Source organism: Zalophus californianus, chromosome 2 (genome assembly GCF_009762305.2).
Source record: "Zalophus californianus isolate mZalCal1 chromosome 2, mZalCal1.pri.v2, whole genome shotgun sequence".
In the NCBI taxonomy this organism is placed as follows: domain Eukaryota; kingdom Metazoa; phylum Chordata; class Mammalia; order Carnivora; family Otariidae; genus Zalophus; species Zalophus californianus.
Genome location: NC_045596.1, coordinates 58,564,129 through 58,577,306, shown reverse-complemented (window position 1 = coordinate 58,577,306; position 13,178 = coordinate 58,564,129). Strand labels below are relative to the sequence as shown.

The 13,178-nt window shown below is 42.1% G+C and overlaps 1 protein-coding gene across 2 annotated transcripts in view; it reads right to left on the bottom strand.

Annotated features, from left to right (window-relative positions):
- Positions 1 to 8,542, bottom strand: part of LOC113925956 (alpha-fetoprotein-like) — a 38,783-nt gene extending 30,241 nt beyond the window's left edge. The window contains exons 1-4 of one of the 2 annotated variants that reach the window (XM_027600695.1): positions 8,412 to 8,542; positions 7,202 to 7,253; positions 6,920 to 7,061; positions 4,956 to 5,167 (exon numbers count right to left, since the gene is read on the bottom strand). In XM_027600695.1, coding sequence (XP_027456496.1) covers positions 4,956 to 5,167; positions 6,920 to 7,061; positions 7,202 to 7,253; positions 8,412 to 8,496 — 491 coding nt within the window. In that variant the 5' untranslated portion in view covers positions 8,497 to 8,542. The remainder of the gene's footprint in view (positions 1 to 4,955; positions 5,168 to 6,919; positions 7,062 to 7,201; positions 7,254 to 8,411) is intronic. The other variant, XM_027600696.1, reaches the window with a different exon arrangement.
- Between the last annotated feature and the right edge of the window lie 4,636 nt (positions 8,543 to 13,178).

Below are 13,178 nucleotides of genomic sequence, written 5' to 3'. Positions count from 1 at the left end.
AAACACATCTCATGTTCACGCCACTCTGGACAGATCACTGTGAAGTTAGTCAGACATTCACTGAATGCTCATGAAATGACCAACTGTAACTTCCAGGCTGGTGGGGAAAGAAAAAGTAACTAAAACTTGTCATTTTTATATAAGAAGTAGAAGATAGAAAGTTCAGTAGTCCAAACTGAATTGTAAATGCCAGATTGTACAGCTGGTGCAGGAGGATTAAATTTAGAATCTATTAGTGATGGGGGAGGAGTCTCTCAAGATCAACCAGAAGTTCTTTCTAGACTGGGAAAGTTAAGGCCATTGTCCTCCAAGATAAGCCCCTCAATATTTTGGTTGTTACTAAGCCCCCTGTCTTTATTTCCCTCTCTAGTTCATTCATTCCTCACACTCCAAGAGCCGGGGCATCAGCTCTGCCTTTCAGTTGTAATACATATCTCCTCCTATTTTTGCAAAGCTTGCTCAAAAGACCCCACAGACACACATGCAAAAACATTCATCAAGATGACATTATAGGCAAAAACTGGCTCAATGCTCACACAGAGCCATTTTCTTTTCCTGTGTGCACAGTGAGACTCCTTTCCCAGGCTCCCTTGCAGTTAGGTTGAGAACATGTAACTGAGTTCTGGATGATGAAATATGAATGAATATGCTCCACACCACTCTGAGGTGTGGCTGTTAATGTCTCAGCACAGTTCCCTGCTCTCTCTTTTTCTGTTTCACAGTGACCTGGGAAACACATGCTTCAGATAATAGAGAGATGGAAACATCTGGCATTCCCGAGTTACCCCTTGGAGAATTGTCAGGAGCTGAGGCAAGTTAGAGAAAGAGGAGCTGCCAAGTGTCAGAGTAGCCAACTAAAACAAAATAAAAGTAATACTCAAGACTTTAATCATTTATTGGGATAGTTTGAGCAAGAGGTTGAACTGGAGAAAGGGCTGACTCCCCAACATCTCCCCCTGTCCACTTTCCCTCCATGATCCCACACCAGTACTGGCCGAGGATGAGGTAGAGCACCACAGACTCGGGGATGGCTTTCTCCTGTGGGATTCCCAAACAAAAGACTCCTGTGGTTTTAAGGACCCTGGGGCAGGGCAGGAAGAAGAGGAAAAAGGACTGGGAGTGGGAAAGCCCTGAGTGCTGAACCAAAGTGCACCGAAGTCTGTCCAAGTTTCTCCCTCCATCCCCCCAGTGAGGAAGTCACAGCAGGGCTGGGCTAGGAATGAAGCTCTGCACAAAAACATGGCTGGTATGGGGGGAGGGAGGAACCCAGCCCTTGACTACAGCTCCTTCAGAGACTGAAATGTGTTTTGTCCCAGTCTGGTGTGGGAAGGGCAGCTTGCCCCTCTGAGGCCTGTGATTCATAATTGCCTATTGTCAGGCCTGAAAAAAAAAAAAAATCATGCCCAGGATTCAACTAGGAGCCAGAGAGAGCCAAAGAGAACCACCCAATTTAGACTATGATATGAAAAAGAAATCTTTACCGAATTCAGCCAATATTTAGGATTTTAGGATTTATTTATAAATTTAGGATTTCCTTGTGACCACAGCACAGCTTAGTCCATCCTGATTATTATGGTACTATCCTTAATTCATTATTCATTAATTATGATATAATATCTGTAAAGTAGGCCAATATCACCAGAAAAAGGGTGACACCAGAAAACCAGGTTTTCAACATTGAAAGGAAAGGATAATGGAGGAAGTGATAGAAAGAATAGGGACTTGGTTCATGTGTTAACTTGCTCCCACCCCAAGTTCCTTGGATAATACATAAATCTGTATGCCTGCTCCTTTGGAATCTAACGCCAAGTCCTTTTGGGATCCCAGAGAAGAATACAGCTGCAGAAACCGCTGAAGTCAAATGAAAAATTTCTACTGTTGCCTTCCCTGGAACGATTGAAAAAGCAATTATATCTCATGACAAATAGCCAAGGAAATGCTTAACATATTTTAATAGACATTCCTGAGTGCTACAGAGTCTAAGAGACAAAATCCCACCCAAGAAGGTGGCTAGAGTTTCTGGAGTCAGGGACTATATCCATATGTGACTTCATCAGAAGAGTATTTCTTGCTGCTCTCTGACCAGATAGGGAAGAGTGGTGCCCTAACAGAAGACAGGAGTTTTGCAGGAGACCTGAAGCACTAACCAAACATCAACAGAGACCTTATCTGACAACTGGTGTGTAGCAATCCCGTGGTAACATTTCCTTTCGGTTAAAAGTACAAAATCTTTTCTCGTGGGTGGATGACCGAGGTGGTGGCCATCAGAGTTGTTTACCAGAGATTTCCAGATCCCCCTTTTCAGGCAAATGGTAGGATTGTGCATTCCCACCCCCTCTGAGGTGACGTATGACAATGGGACTTGCTGGTTAATGATGTGTGAGAAGAAATGATGAGTGTTGCTTCTAAACAAGCTTAAGAAGCAATGCATGATTTATTATCATCCCCTTCCCTTGCCATAGTAATCAAAGAAGCAAGTGTTGAGATGGTGACTTTGTCAACCTAAGTCCCTAAGTGACTATGAAAAGCAGACCTCCTACCAATCTACATTGGACAGATAGCATGAGTGGGGGGAAAAAAAACACCTTTTGTTATATTGAGCTGCTGAAAATTAGAGATTATTTGCTACCAAACTAAAGTTAACTTATCCTGGGATTATTACTTTTGCTTTTTAAAAACCTATAAAAGAAAAAAATCATCCACAAATCATGGAGGGAGAAAAATAGGCCAAATAATAGAACTGAACATTATTCATTAGCAAGACTTAGAAAAGTCCGTCCGCACTTCCCCCCAAAAAACCTTCCTCATTCTCACCAAGGGGCCCCAAACCCCTGGAAGTTTAGTCAATAGGCTTCTATCAGCAGAGTTTCTCAAGCCCAACTTGTAGAAACAGAACAGACCAGCAGAACTGATATTATCAACGTACACCTGCCTCCCAACATAAGGCAAAATTTTTGGTCAATATGAAATTTCACCAAAGCCATTCAATACCTCTGCTCTTTATTGTGTATGCTGAATTAAGGGTTTATTTTTGTGCTACAGTAACAGTTCCCTTAGAAGATATTCAATATGAGCCAATCCAATTTCGAATCTCCAAAGTTTAACTTAGTATAAGGAAAAGCTTTCTAATAATTAGAGCCATTTAAAAAATGGAATGTCCCTATTGTAAGGTAACATAGGGTCACGCTTGATTGGAAGTCAGGTTCTATAGTCAGACTTACAATAGAGGCTTACAATAATTAAAACTGCTATTGAAAATTCCTTAGATAATCCAAAGGCACAATAACTATGGTTTTGTGTATTTGTAGACTATGCTGTATTGTGAAAAATCTGAAAGAGCTGACTTCTCCAGCCAGCTCTGATATATGTTACTGTTTCCTTGGTTGAGAATTAAATGAAGTTGTTGCTTTATAAGTATGAGACAAATAATTAGAAAATTATTTTTCCTTGAATAATTATAGTTGTCTGCACATAAATTAAGATTAGCATTTAAACTAATTCCTTAATATTGACTTCATTGTAAATATTCAAGAAGAGATTAGATTCACTGCATGAGTATTGGTTAGATTTTGTAACCTCTGAATATTCAACCCAAACCTGATTTTATAATTCTCTATTAGAGTGGAAGCACTACAGTAAATAGGTAGCTGGGTCATATTTTGGTTCCCATCTGGTTGCCCCTGATGTCAGACAAGTTGGAACCTGCCCAGTCCCCATTCCTTAGTTCTTTCTTTCCCCCTTTTTTTTAAAGATTTATTTATTTATTTGAGAGAGAGCGCGCATGCACACACATGCATGCAAGCAGTGGGGAGGGGCAGAGAGTCTTAAGCAGACTCCACCCTGACCGCAGAGCCCGACGCAGGGCTCGATCTTGAGACCCTGAGATCATGACCTGAGCTGAAACCAAGAGTTGGACACTTAACCGACTAAGCCACCAGACACCCCAGTCCTTTCTACCTAAGTGGCTAGGGCCAATTAATTTCTTCTTGAAGGCTCAGTAATGTCTGGGGGCAATTCTGCCCCCACATGGGTGAATTAAAGGAGTTTACATTATGCAACATCAAGTCACCCTGTCCGCTCATTCATCTCTGGTCTAAAGTTTCATGTGTCAAATCTGAAATCAAATCACTACCATCCTCCTTGCCCTCTAGAACCAGCAATCAGATCATTGCCTTATTCCCTTTGTCTGAGCCTGTCTTGATAAGATGGCTAGAATTGCATTCCCTGAGAACTAAAGTTTTTCGTTTCTCTTATCATTTCTACCTCTCTAGGCATTGGTTTCCTGCCTCTAAACCCTAGCCACTTGCTCGCACCCCTTTACAAATAGACCTCTATGTTCACTAGGAAAACAAAATAGGAGCTTGCCTACCCATTTGCTATAATGCTGTCCACTCCAGGTGGGAATTATAGAATCAGATATTATGAGTAGAAAACTCATCTCTGTCTAATCTACAATTGTCACTTATTCTTAGGTTCCCAATGACAGGCTCTCTCCATGCCTATCAGATACCCTCTCTGCTATCCCTTGATGAATCTCCCAAATGCCAGCCTCTTGTCAGACCTATTACCTGCTCTCTGTCCCTAGTACTCCATTTATTATGCTTTGCCTACTTGCTGTACCTTTCAACATCATTTGCTACTGGTCTGACTAATCTAACCATTAAGGAAATGGGTCCTTTATATTGCCCTAGTAATTTTTAAAAATTATTTTTAAAATTTTTTTGTCCTAGTCATTTTTAATGTTTCTACAAACAGACATTTTCATGCCCTGTCAGGTTTACTGAGATTGTAATTGTCCTTCTGAGGGAGAAAAATATATATTGTAGGTCAAATTTTTACCTTATTTCATGTAATAAAGCATTGTGTTCTCAGAGGCCCATATATATATAAAAGATCAGTCTTCAAAATTGGAAAACACTCTTCTTCAGAGAGTATGGCAAGGAGAAATGACTTACCTCTCCTTCACTGACACTTGATTCACTTTGTCCATCTCACAGATCTGCTCAGGATTTGGAATTTGGAATATATCACTGTAATCTGCATCATCTTTTTTGTATAATAGGAAGCACTTGAGTCTTGCTTTGTTATTTATATTGCAACAGTCAGAAAACTTCTGTTTGTCAGCCTTTCCTTGGTTATTACAAATGTGCTCTAGGAACATAGTCATCTGCAGGAGGAAATAATAATTTAAAGGGGAAGCATGTGTGATCTACATTCCTAGGAAAGTTAAAGAATTATTATCAAGAAAAGGCCACTGAGCATATGATCTTACACTCTGTATTTAATAATCCCTGGACATAGCTCTTTTGAGGAAAAGTTTTTTAGGTATGTAAGTCTAAATTCCCACATGCTAGACATGGACCAAATGGAACTTATCACTCTCTCCTTTCCAAAATAATTGTGATTTCAAATTCATTTTCATACAGTTGTTAAGAGGTATTAAACATAAGCCAAAATTCCAGAGCCTAATAAAATCAGGGTAATTTTTATAACTATCCACCAAGAAATAAATGTCATTTGCTTCCCTTGCTTCCTAATTGTTTTTAGTTTGGTTTCCATGGGAAGTTGTTTTAAGAATTGAACTCCGAGGCAGTGTGTATTCAGTGCCAAATATTCAAATGAAAATGTAATAATTCAGTTAGTTTTCAAATACCTTTGAGTGGCAGTAAATGTGTGGGATGCTGTAAGCTGCAAACAACATACATGTCCAGATTTCAGGAATAAAGGCAGAAAAAAAAGGCCATCTTTTGAAGTAGAAATAAGGAGTCACTATAAAATAAGTGAGACTAGTGACTGGCAGAAACACTTCATTTCCAATGTGTTTGTAGGGACGCCTGGGTGGTGCAGTCAATTAAGCAGCTGACTCTGGATTTTGGCTCAGGTCATGACCTCAGAGTCCTGGGATTGAGCCTCACATAGGACTTCACGCTCAGCAGGGAATCTTCTAGAGGATTCTGTTTCCCTCTACCTCTTCCCCTTCCCCAACTCTCTCTCTCTAAAATAAATAAGTAGATCCTCTAAAAAATAAAATAAAATAAATAAAATGTGTTCCTAATTAGACTGATGGTTTTTCTATGTCCACTAAGAGTCTAGTAAGAGATAGGTTTTAGCCCCAAGAAGATGGAATAATAAAAAAAAAAATTTACCAATAAAGAAAACTGTTGATTTGTAATTTAAAATATGTGGCATGAGACAAGTGATCCAAAACATATGTAGATTGTTTTTTTTTAATTTTATTTATTTATTTATTTGAGAGAGAGAGCACATGAGAGGGGGAAGGGTCAGAGGGAGAAGCAAACTCCCCGTCGAGCAGGGAGCCTGATGCGGGACTCGATCCTGAGACTCCAGGATCATGACCTGAGCCGAAAGCAGTCGCTTAACCAACTGAGCCACCCAGGTGCCCCAAAACATATGTAGATTGTACAAATATGTTAGTGTTCATCAAGAATTTGCTCATCATAAGATAGACATACTTTATGAGACAATAGTAATCCCCAAGATTTTCTACTAACTAGGAAAAAGAGCCCATAATGATATTCACTTCTTTCTTCCTTTTCATATACTCTTAGAAACTTTTTTAAATTAGTACTTTGATTTCCCAGGAACCTTTATATGATGTCAGATAATAGTATTCCAGTGGGAGAGGCAGAGCAACCAACCAAAATGAACAAATTGGTTGGCCTCTGCGTTATAATTCATTCTCTTGAGCATTTGGTTTTCTGAGTCTGATTTCCCAGAGATGAAATGAAGAACTGTAGGCTTATAAACCTACAAAGGTTGTATTTTGAGTGTGATTGATATACATATTGTTGCCTCAAAATCCCCTACTAATTCTTCAACATCCCACTTCATAACAACACCTTTTGGTTGGAATTTTAGTTTAAATAAGAGAGAGAAAGGCAAAACATGATTCACCTACCAATTGGTGAGAGCATTCTGATGGTGACTCATGTGACTTGAGGATCTTGCACTTCTCTGCAACATCTACCAACTCTTCAGCTACGGTTTGTACTTCTTCATAAGTTAATTTCTGAAGAAACTGAGCAACCATAATGCTGGCGCTGAAACATAACACTTGTGAGAGTGTTAAAGATAAAATAGAACTTTTCCTCCATCATTGTTAGGTCACTGGCCCTCTCCCCATTCCAAAATGATTGTGATTTCAAATTTCAGAGAAGAGAATGTTGATAACAAAACTCACATGTCTCTTAAGTTCTCCTGCAGATAATTCTGGCTATTAATGTGGCACAAGGCTGAAAAAAATGAGATTTTGTTTGCATAAGAGGATATTTTCAAAATTGAAATTTATAATTCTGAAATCCAAATTTATTCACTTATAAATTTTCAGATCTTTTTTATTTGCCATCAAAAATTAAAACAAATTTTACCAGACTTATCTTCACTTGTGTTTAAACTACATTCTGTGAATGACTTATTTCTATTCAAATATATTGTGTACTTGATATCTGTCATTAGCCCACAGATAAGTTGCATGTACTTGTGTTGACACACCTGAATTAATTAACATGATTTGGTTATTTAACTCTTTATATTAGAAGTTACTAGCATATCCAAGGAATACTAAGAAAATGAAAGTTTAACATTGGGAACAGACGTATAAACATTAGCACTTTGCCAGGCTTCATTTGGCAAAGACAATATCTCACCCATTCTGGATTTACTCATCAACTTTATCTTTCATAACACCTCCACTCACCACACACACACACACACACACACACACACACACACACACACACACACAAATGTTCTCTATTGAAAACAGTATCTTCTTATACTAACAGCTTCTAGAGAGCTGAGCTGCTTTCTATTAAATAAAGAAACTATTATCATCTCTGATACGGGTAAAGGCTTTGGAGTCAGTTACTCTGAGTTCAATTTCTAGCTCTGATACTGAATGTGACCTTGGGAAAATAGCTTAAGCTCTCAAAGTTTCTGGTTCTCTACCTAGAAAAAATAAATAAACTCTACCACATTGGATAGTTGTTAGGATTAAATGGAAACATACATGTGTAGCGCCGAGCACAGCACCTAGCACAGAATAGGTACTGAAGAATGTAGCTCATAATATTATTCCTGCTACTATAAACACAGTTGCTTTATCCAGAATCATTTACCCAATTTCAAACACAAGTTTGAAATGTATCTTTCCCTCACCTAGAGTGAAGTAAGGCTAAAACGAGATCTTCCTCTGTGTGTTGCCTCAATATATTAGCTCTCTTTCTGCATCCCTTCCACAAATTAATTTCTAGCAATTTCCAATGACTCTGTTGACAATGATGAGCACTGAGGAAGATAAGCCTTTCCTTATATTTTAATATATATTTTAGTAGTCATCATGCCTTATGTCCTGGCACATGGGATGTATAGATTGTAAACAGGATCCCTACCTGCAGCTAGTAAACTTCTCAGAAGAGTTTGACATTGAACGTAGCTGAAGAAAACAAGAAAACATATGGGTCTAAGAGTCTTCATTGTTCCAGATGAACCTTTAAAGAAGGTGCTCTATCATCTGAAAGAACTGAAGAATCCTTTTTATACTCTTTTCAAGGAATTACTATTAATAATTAACCTTTTCCTGGTGAATATTTTTTCTAGGCCAGTACGACCCTGATAAAATTGAAGAAATTCATGACAATGGAGAAATATTGCTAATGGATGGCATTCATTAATGAATACTGGATTTTAAAATGTGTCATGTCAATCTACTTGTTTTTTTCAAGATTATACCATGTAGGCCTTGTAGTAATCAATAAGCACCTTTGGTACAGATCTCATTTCCTGGGAATGCCTGTTGACACGGACAAAGTTCTGAAGTGGCAGGAGGGAAGGTAAACATGTACTATCACAAATTCAGATAAATGGTTAAAGCCCTGGTTCCAGTGCTGGGCACATTTTCAAGTCCCAGGGGTGGGGGGTGCATAGGCCTTGGGAGCAAACCCAAGGAAATGGTACCTAACTTATTGAGTGTTTATTGTGAGGCTGGTGCTTTATATGACTATTTTTAGACAACAATATTCTTCTTTCTTGAATAAGAAATTAAAATTCAGGATCATATAGGCCTGCCCTCCATACTAGGTAGCCACCTAAAAGTGGCACCTGGAAGACTTGAGTTCTGGAACAGGCCAAGAATACTTTGTGCAGTCTGTCGAAAGGCCATAAAGCAGCACTGGCGAGGGTGAACTGAGACAAGTGCATGGGCAGCCTCTTGGCCCAGTAGCTGTATGAGATTGAGAGCATCATGAAACTCAAAGTCAGACATGGGGATGACATGGAGCTGCTGGACCAGTGAAGACATCAGGATGCAAATGTGCAGATGAAGCGACCCCTGGTGCTGAAGGCACTCTATGAGAAATGGGAGTTGACAATGAAATTGGGCCTTTTCATCTCTCAATTCAAGGAATGAACTTTTTTGATGACCCAGGACAGGCAACCAGGAATCACTTCCAAGTGCATGTAGCTCTTGAGGCTTATATCTGAGGCAGACCCAAAGGACCTGGATTTGCCTTGCCAGGTCAGGGCTTACCCACAGGACTGAGAAGGCAGCCAAAAGCAGCACTTGGGAGCCTCAAGTTCTGGGGAGGCTTGGGAACACACCATGCAGCCTGTCTATGGGGTACAGGTGGAGGAGTCTGGACTGCTTTGCAAGGCCATAGCTTGTTGGGCTATGGGAATATCCTTCACTATACCTGGGAGCCTTGACAAAGCTGGACACCTTGCAAGGGCTGATTCTAGCATGCCGACCATGGTATCCTCAATGGGAGACACCTGGGGGTCGTGTTTGTTACAGTAGCCTGGGACTTCAGAAAATAGGCAGACCTGAAGCACTTGGATCACCCTGCCATGTTGGAAACAGGAAGAAACAGAAAATTTGAGCAGACCAATTACCAGCGATGACATTGAATCAGTAACCAAAAACTCCCGACAAACAGAAGTCCAGGGCCGGATGGCTTCACAGGCAAATTCTACCAAACATTTAGAGAAGAGTTTATACCTATTTGAAGCAGGAGGACTAGGTTCTTGTCTCACAGAGTACAAGAATCAATCTCATGGACAAAGGAAAGTGAGCAAAGCAATAGAGTTTTAAGTAAGGATACAGAAAAAACCCTCAGGAGTGGGAGGGGTCCTGACAGGGTTGCCAACATGGGCCTCCACCGACATTCTTATTACCTTAACATTCTTTTTTTTTCTTCAAAGATTTTTATTTATTTATTTATTTATTTGAGAGAGAGGGAATGAGAGATAGAGAGCACGAGAGGGAAGAGGGTCAGAGGGAGAAGCAGACTCCCCGCTGAGCAGGGAGCGCGATGTGGGACTCGATCCCAGGACTCCAGGATCATGACCTGAGCCGAAGGCAGTCGCTTAACCAACTGAGCCACCCAGGCGCCCCTTACCCTAACATTCTTGTGATGTCTTGGTTTGAGTAAGGACTGGTGATAACATCTTTAATAGCTTACTTCTACTTTGGGGTCTGATTACTCTTTATTGGTCACAATGTGACTGCCATAAAAAGACCCCACCTGTGACGCCCCCGGCAGGGTGGTCTGGTTTGTTCCCTTATCTCTGATTTCACTGTGCCTCAGCATTTCTGGGATTTTTGGAGAGCCTATTTCTCCCTACCTAGCCGCACTTGCTCCTTAGTCATATTCTCCTCAAACTACTCCAAAAAATAGAAGAGGAAGGAAAAGTTCCAAAATCATTTTATGAGGCCAGCACTACCCTGATACTGTTACGGAACCTGGACTGGATCGCCCGAAAGAAGAACCAAGGGGCACTCGGAGGATAGGAGGCTTATTTAATGCTAGCGGGCTCAGAAGAGAGTGGTCTCCAAAGGTCTGAGCCCCAAGCACAAACAAAGGGGACAAATTTATATTCCTCTACTTCCACATACTTGGCACTTTTGGAGTGTGAGCGAAGCAGGGCAGGGAGAAGAACCCAGATCGGTGCGTGCAGGAAGCAGAGCAAGGGGGCGCCTGGGTGGCTCAGTCCTTAAGCGTCTGCCTTCGGCTCAGGTCATGATCCAGGGTCCTGGGATCGAGCCCCGCATCGGGCTCCCTGCTCCGCGGGAAGCCTGCTTCTCTCTCTTCCACTCCTCCTGCTTGTGTTCCCTCTCTGTGTGTCTCTCCATGTCAAATAAGTAAAATCTTAAAAAAAAAAAAAAAAAAAAGGAAGCAGAGCAGGGAGAAGAGTCCGGAAGAGCCCCGGGACAAGGACTGGGACTCTCTCTCTGGCTTGGTCGGCCGTCTTAGGACAGATTTTCCTTATCATTCCTCCTTTTGATGCCCCTTTAAACACCTAGTTTAGAGGACATCATTCAAACCTAGTTTGACTCTGAGGGTTGACTGCAAGTCTTGGGACAAACATGGACTTAATCATAAACTTAACAGCACACCAGGTAGCAGAAGACCAGGACTGACTGGGGCCAGGAAAACCATGGTGAAATGTGCTCAGGAGTGGACAGCAGAGGGCCAGTAAAAGTGGGATCTATGACCTCAGGTAGAAGCCTCTGGGGGAAAGTCCAGTCAGGAGGGGCAACAGTGTAGAGTCCAACTCCCAAGATGAGGGAAATCATGCTGATGAGAGCCAGGGACGATGGGGAGCAGGTCCATCAGTCAGTGGGGTCTCATCGAAGGTGAAGCCAGAGTGGGTTCGTGAAGTCTGGCCAGACTCTCCACTGGCACAGCTCCTCGTCCTAATGATGAGCTTTCTTCTTTCTTCCAGTCTTTGACCCAAACTGAGTCCCCTGTCTGGAAGTATACCTGAGACCCTAAGGAGATGGGGCCCTCTCAAAGGTATACTTTTGTAATTTCTTTAGGGTGGCCCCCAGGGCCTGAAGCTGCTCCTTTATCCCTTTATCTCCAACCTGATGCAAGTTTCCTGGAAGGCTTCCCAAGCACAGGGGAGGCTGTACATATATGAATTCGAATGGGGAGAAACCTGATGTCCTGGGCGTGCAGCAAGCACGCAGGAGAGCTAGGGGTAGTAGATCCAGCCATGGGAGGTTAGTCTCCTCACAAAACTTTGCTAAGATTCCCTTGAGGGTGAGATTCATTCACTCTACTTTCCCTGAACTTTGGGGCCGGTAAGCGGTGTGGAGTCTCCAGGTGATGTTGAGAGGTCAAGACCTGTACAATGTCTGCCACAAATGTGGGTCCATTGTCACTATGGATTGTTAATGGCAGGCCGAACCGGGGCATGATCTCCCGCAAGAGGACTTTAGCTACTTCCCAGCTTTGCTCCATCCTGGTTGGGAAGGCTTTGACCCACCCAGAGTATGTGAATGCTATTACTAGGAGATATTTGAACCCCCTGCTCAGCTGCACATCTGTGAAGGCTACCTCTAGATCTTCGAAGGGGGTTGCTCCATCCTCTGGACACCTGGTGGGGGCCATGGTGCAGACCAAGCATTATTTTTAGCACATGTTATGCATCGTTCACTCGTTGCTCAGCATAGTGCTGGCAGCTGACTGATGTAGTAGTGCTTCTTGAGAAGGGCCTCTAATGCAGTTTTTCCCAGATGAGTGAGTTGATGGTATTCCTTGACTAGATGTCCTCCAGTTCCTGTTGGAACAAAGATGCGCCCGTCTGGCATCACCTACCATCCCTTTTCAGTCAGGGTAACCCACTAACCCATGGCACATTCCTTTTCCTTTTTAGTGTAACTGGGCAGAGGGACTTCTTCCAGGGCCATGGTGAGGGAAGGGGCTCTGTCTATGTCCACACTGGCTGCAGTCTTGGCTGCTAATCTGCCAGACGATTTCCCTGCGCTATGGGGTTGTCTCCTTTCTGGTGTCCCTTACAGTGCAGGATTGCTACTTCCTTTGGAAGCCACACGGCTTCAAGGAGTCTCAGTATCTCCTTGTTCTTGATAGCTTTTCCTGCTGGGTTAGGAGGCCCCTTTTCTTGTAGATGGCTCCATGTGTATGTACAGTAGCAAAGGTGTACCGAGAATCAGTATAGATGTTGACTCGCTTGCCTTCACCGAGGGTGAGGACTCGGACTAAGGCATATAATTCAGTCCGTAGAGCTGACCATCCAGCTAGTAATGCCTTAGCTTCTAGGACTTCAGTGGTTGTGGTTACGGCATAACCTGCTTTCCGGGCACCCTCTTGTAGGTAACTGCTGCCATCGCTGAACAGCGTGAGCTCTGGATTCTT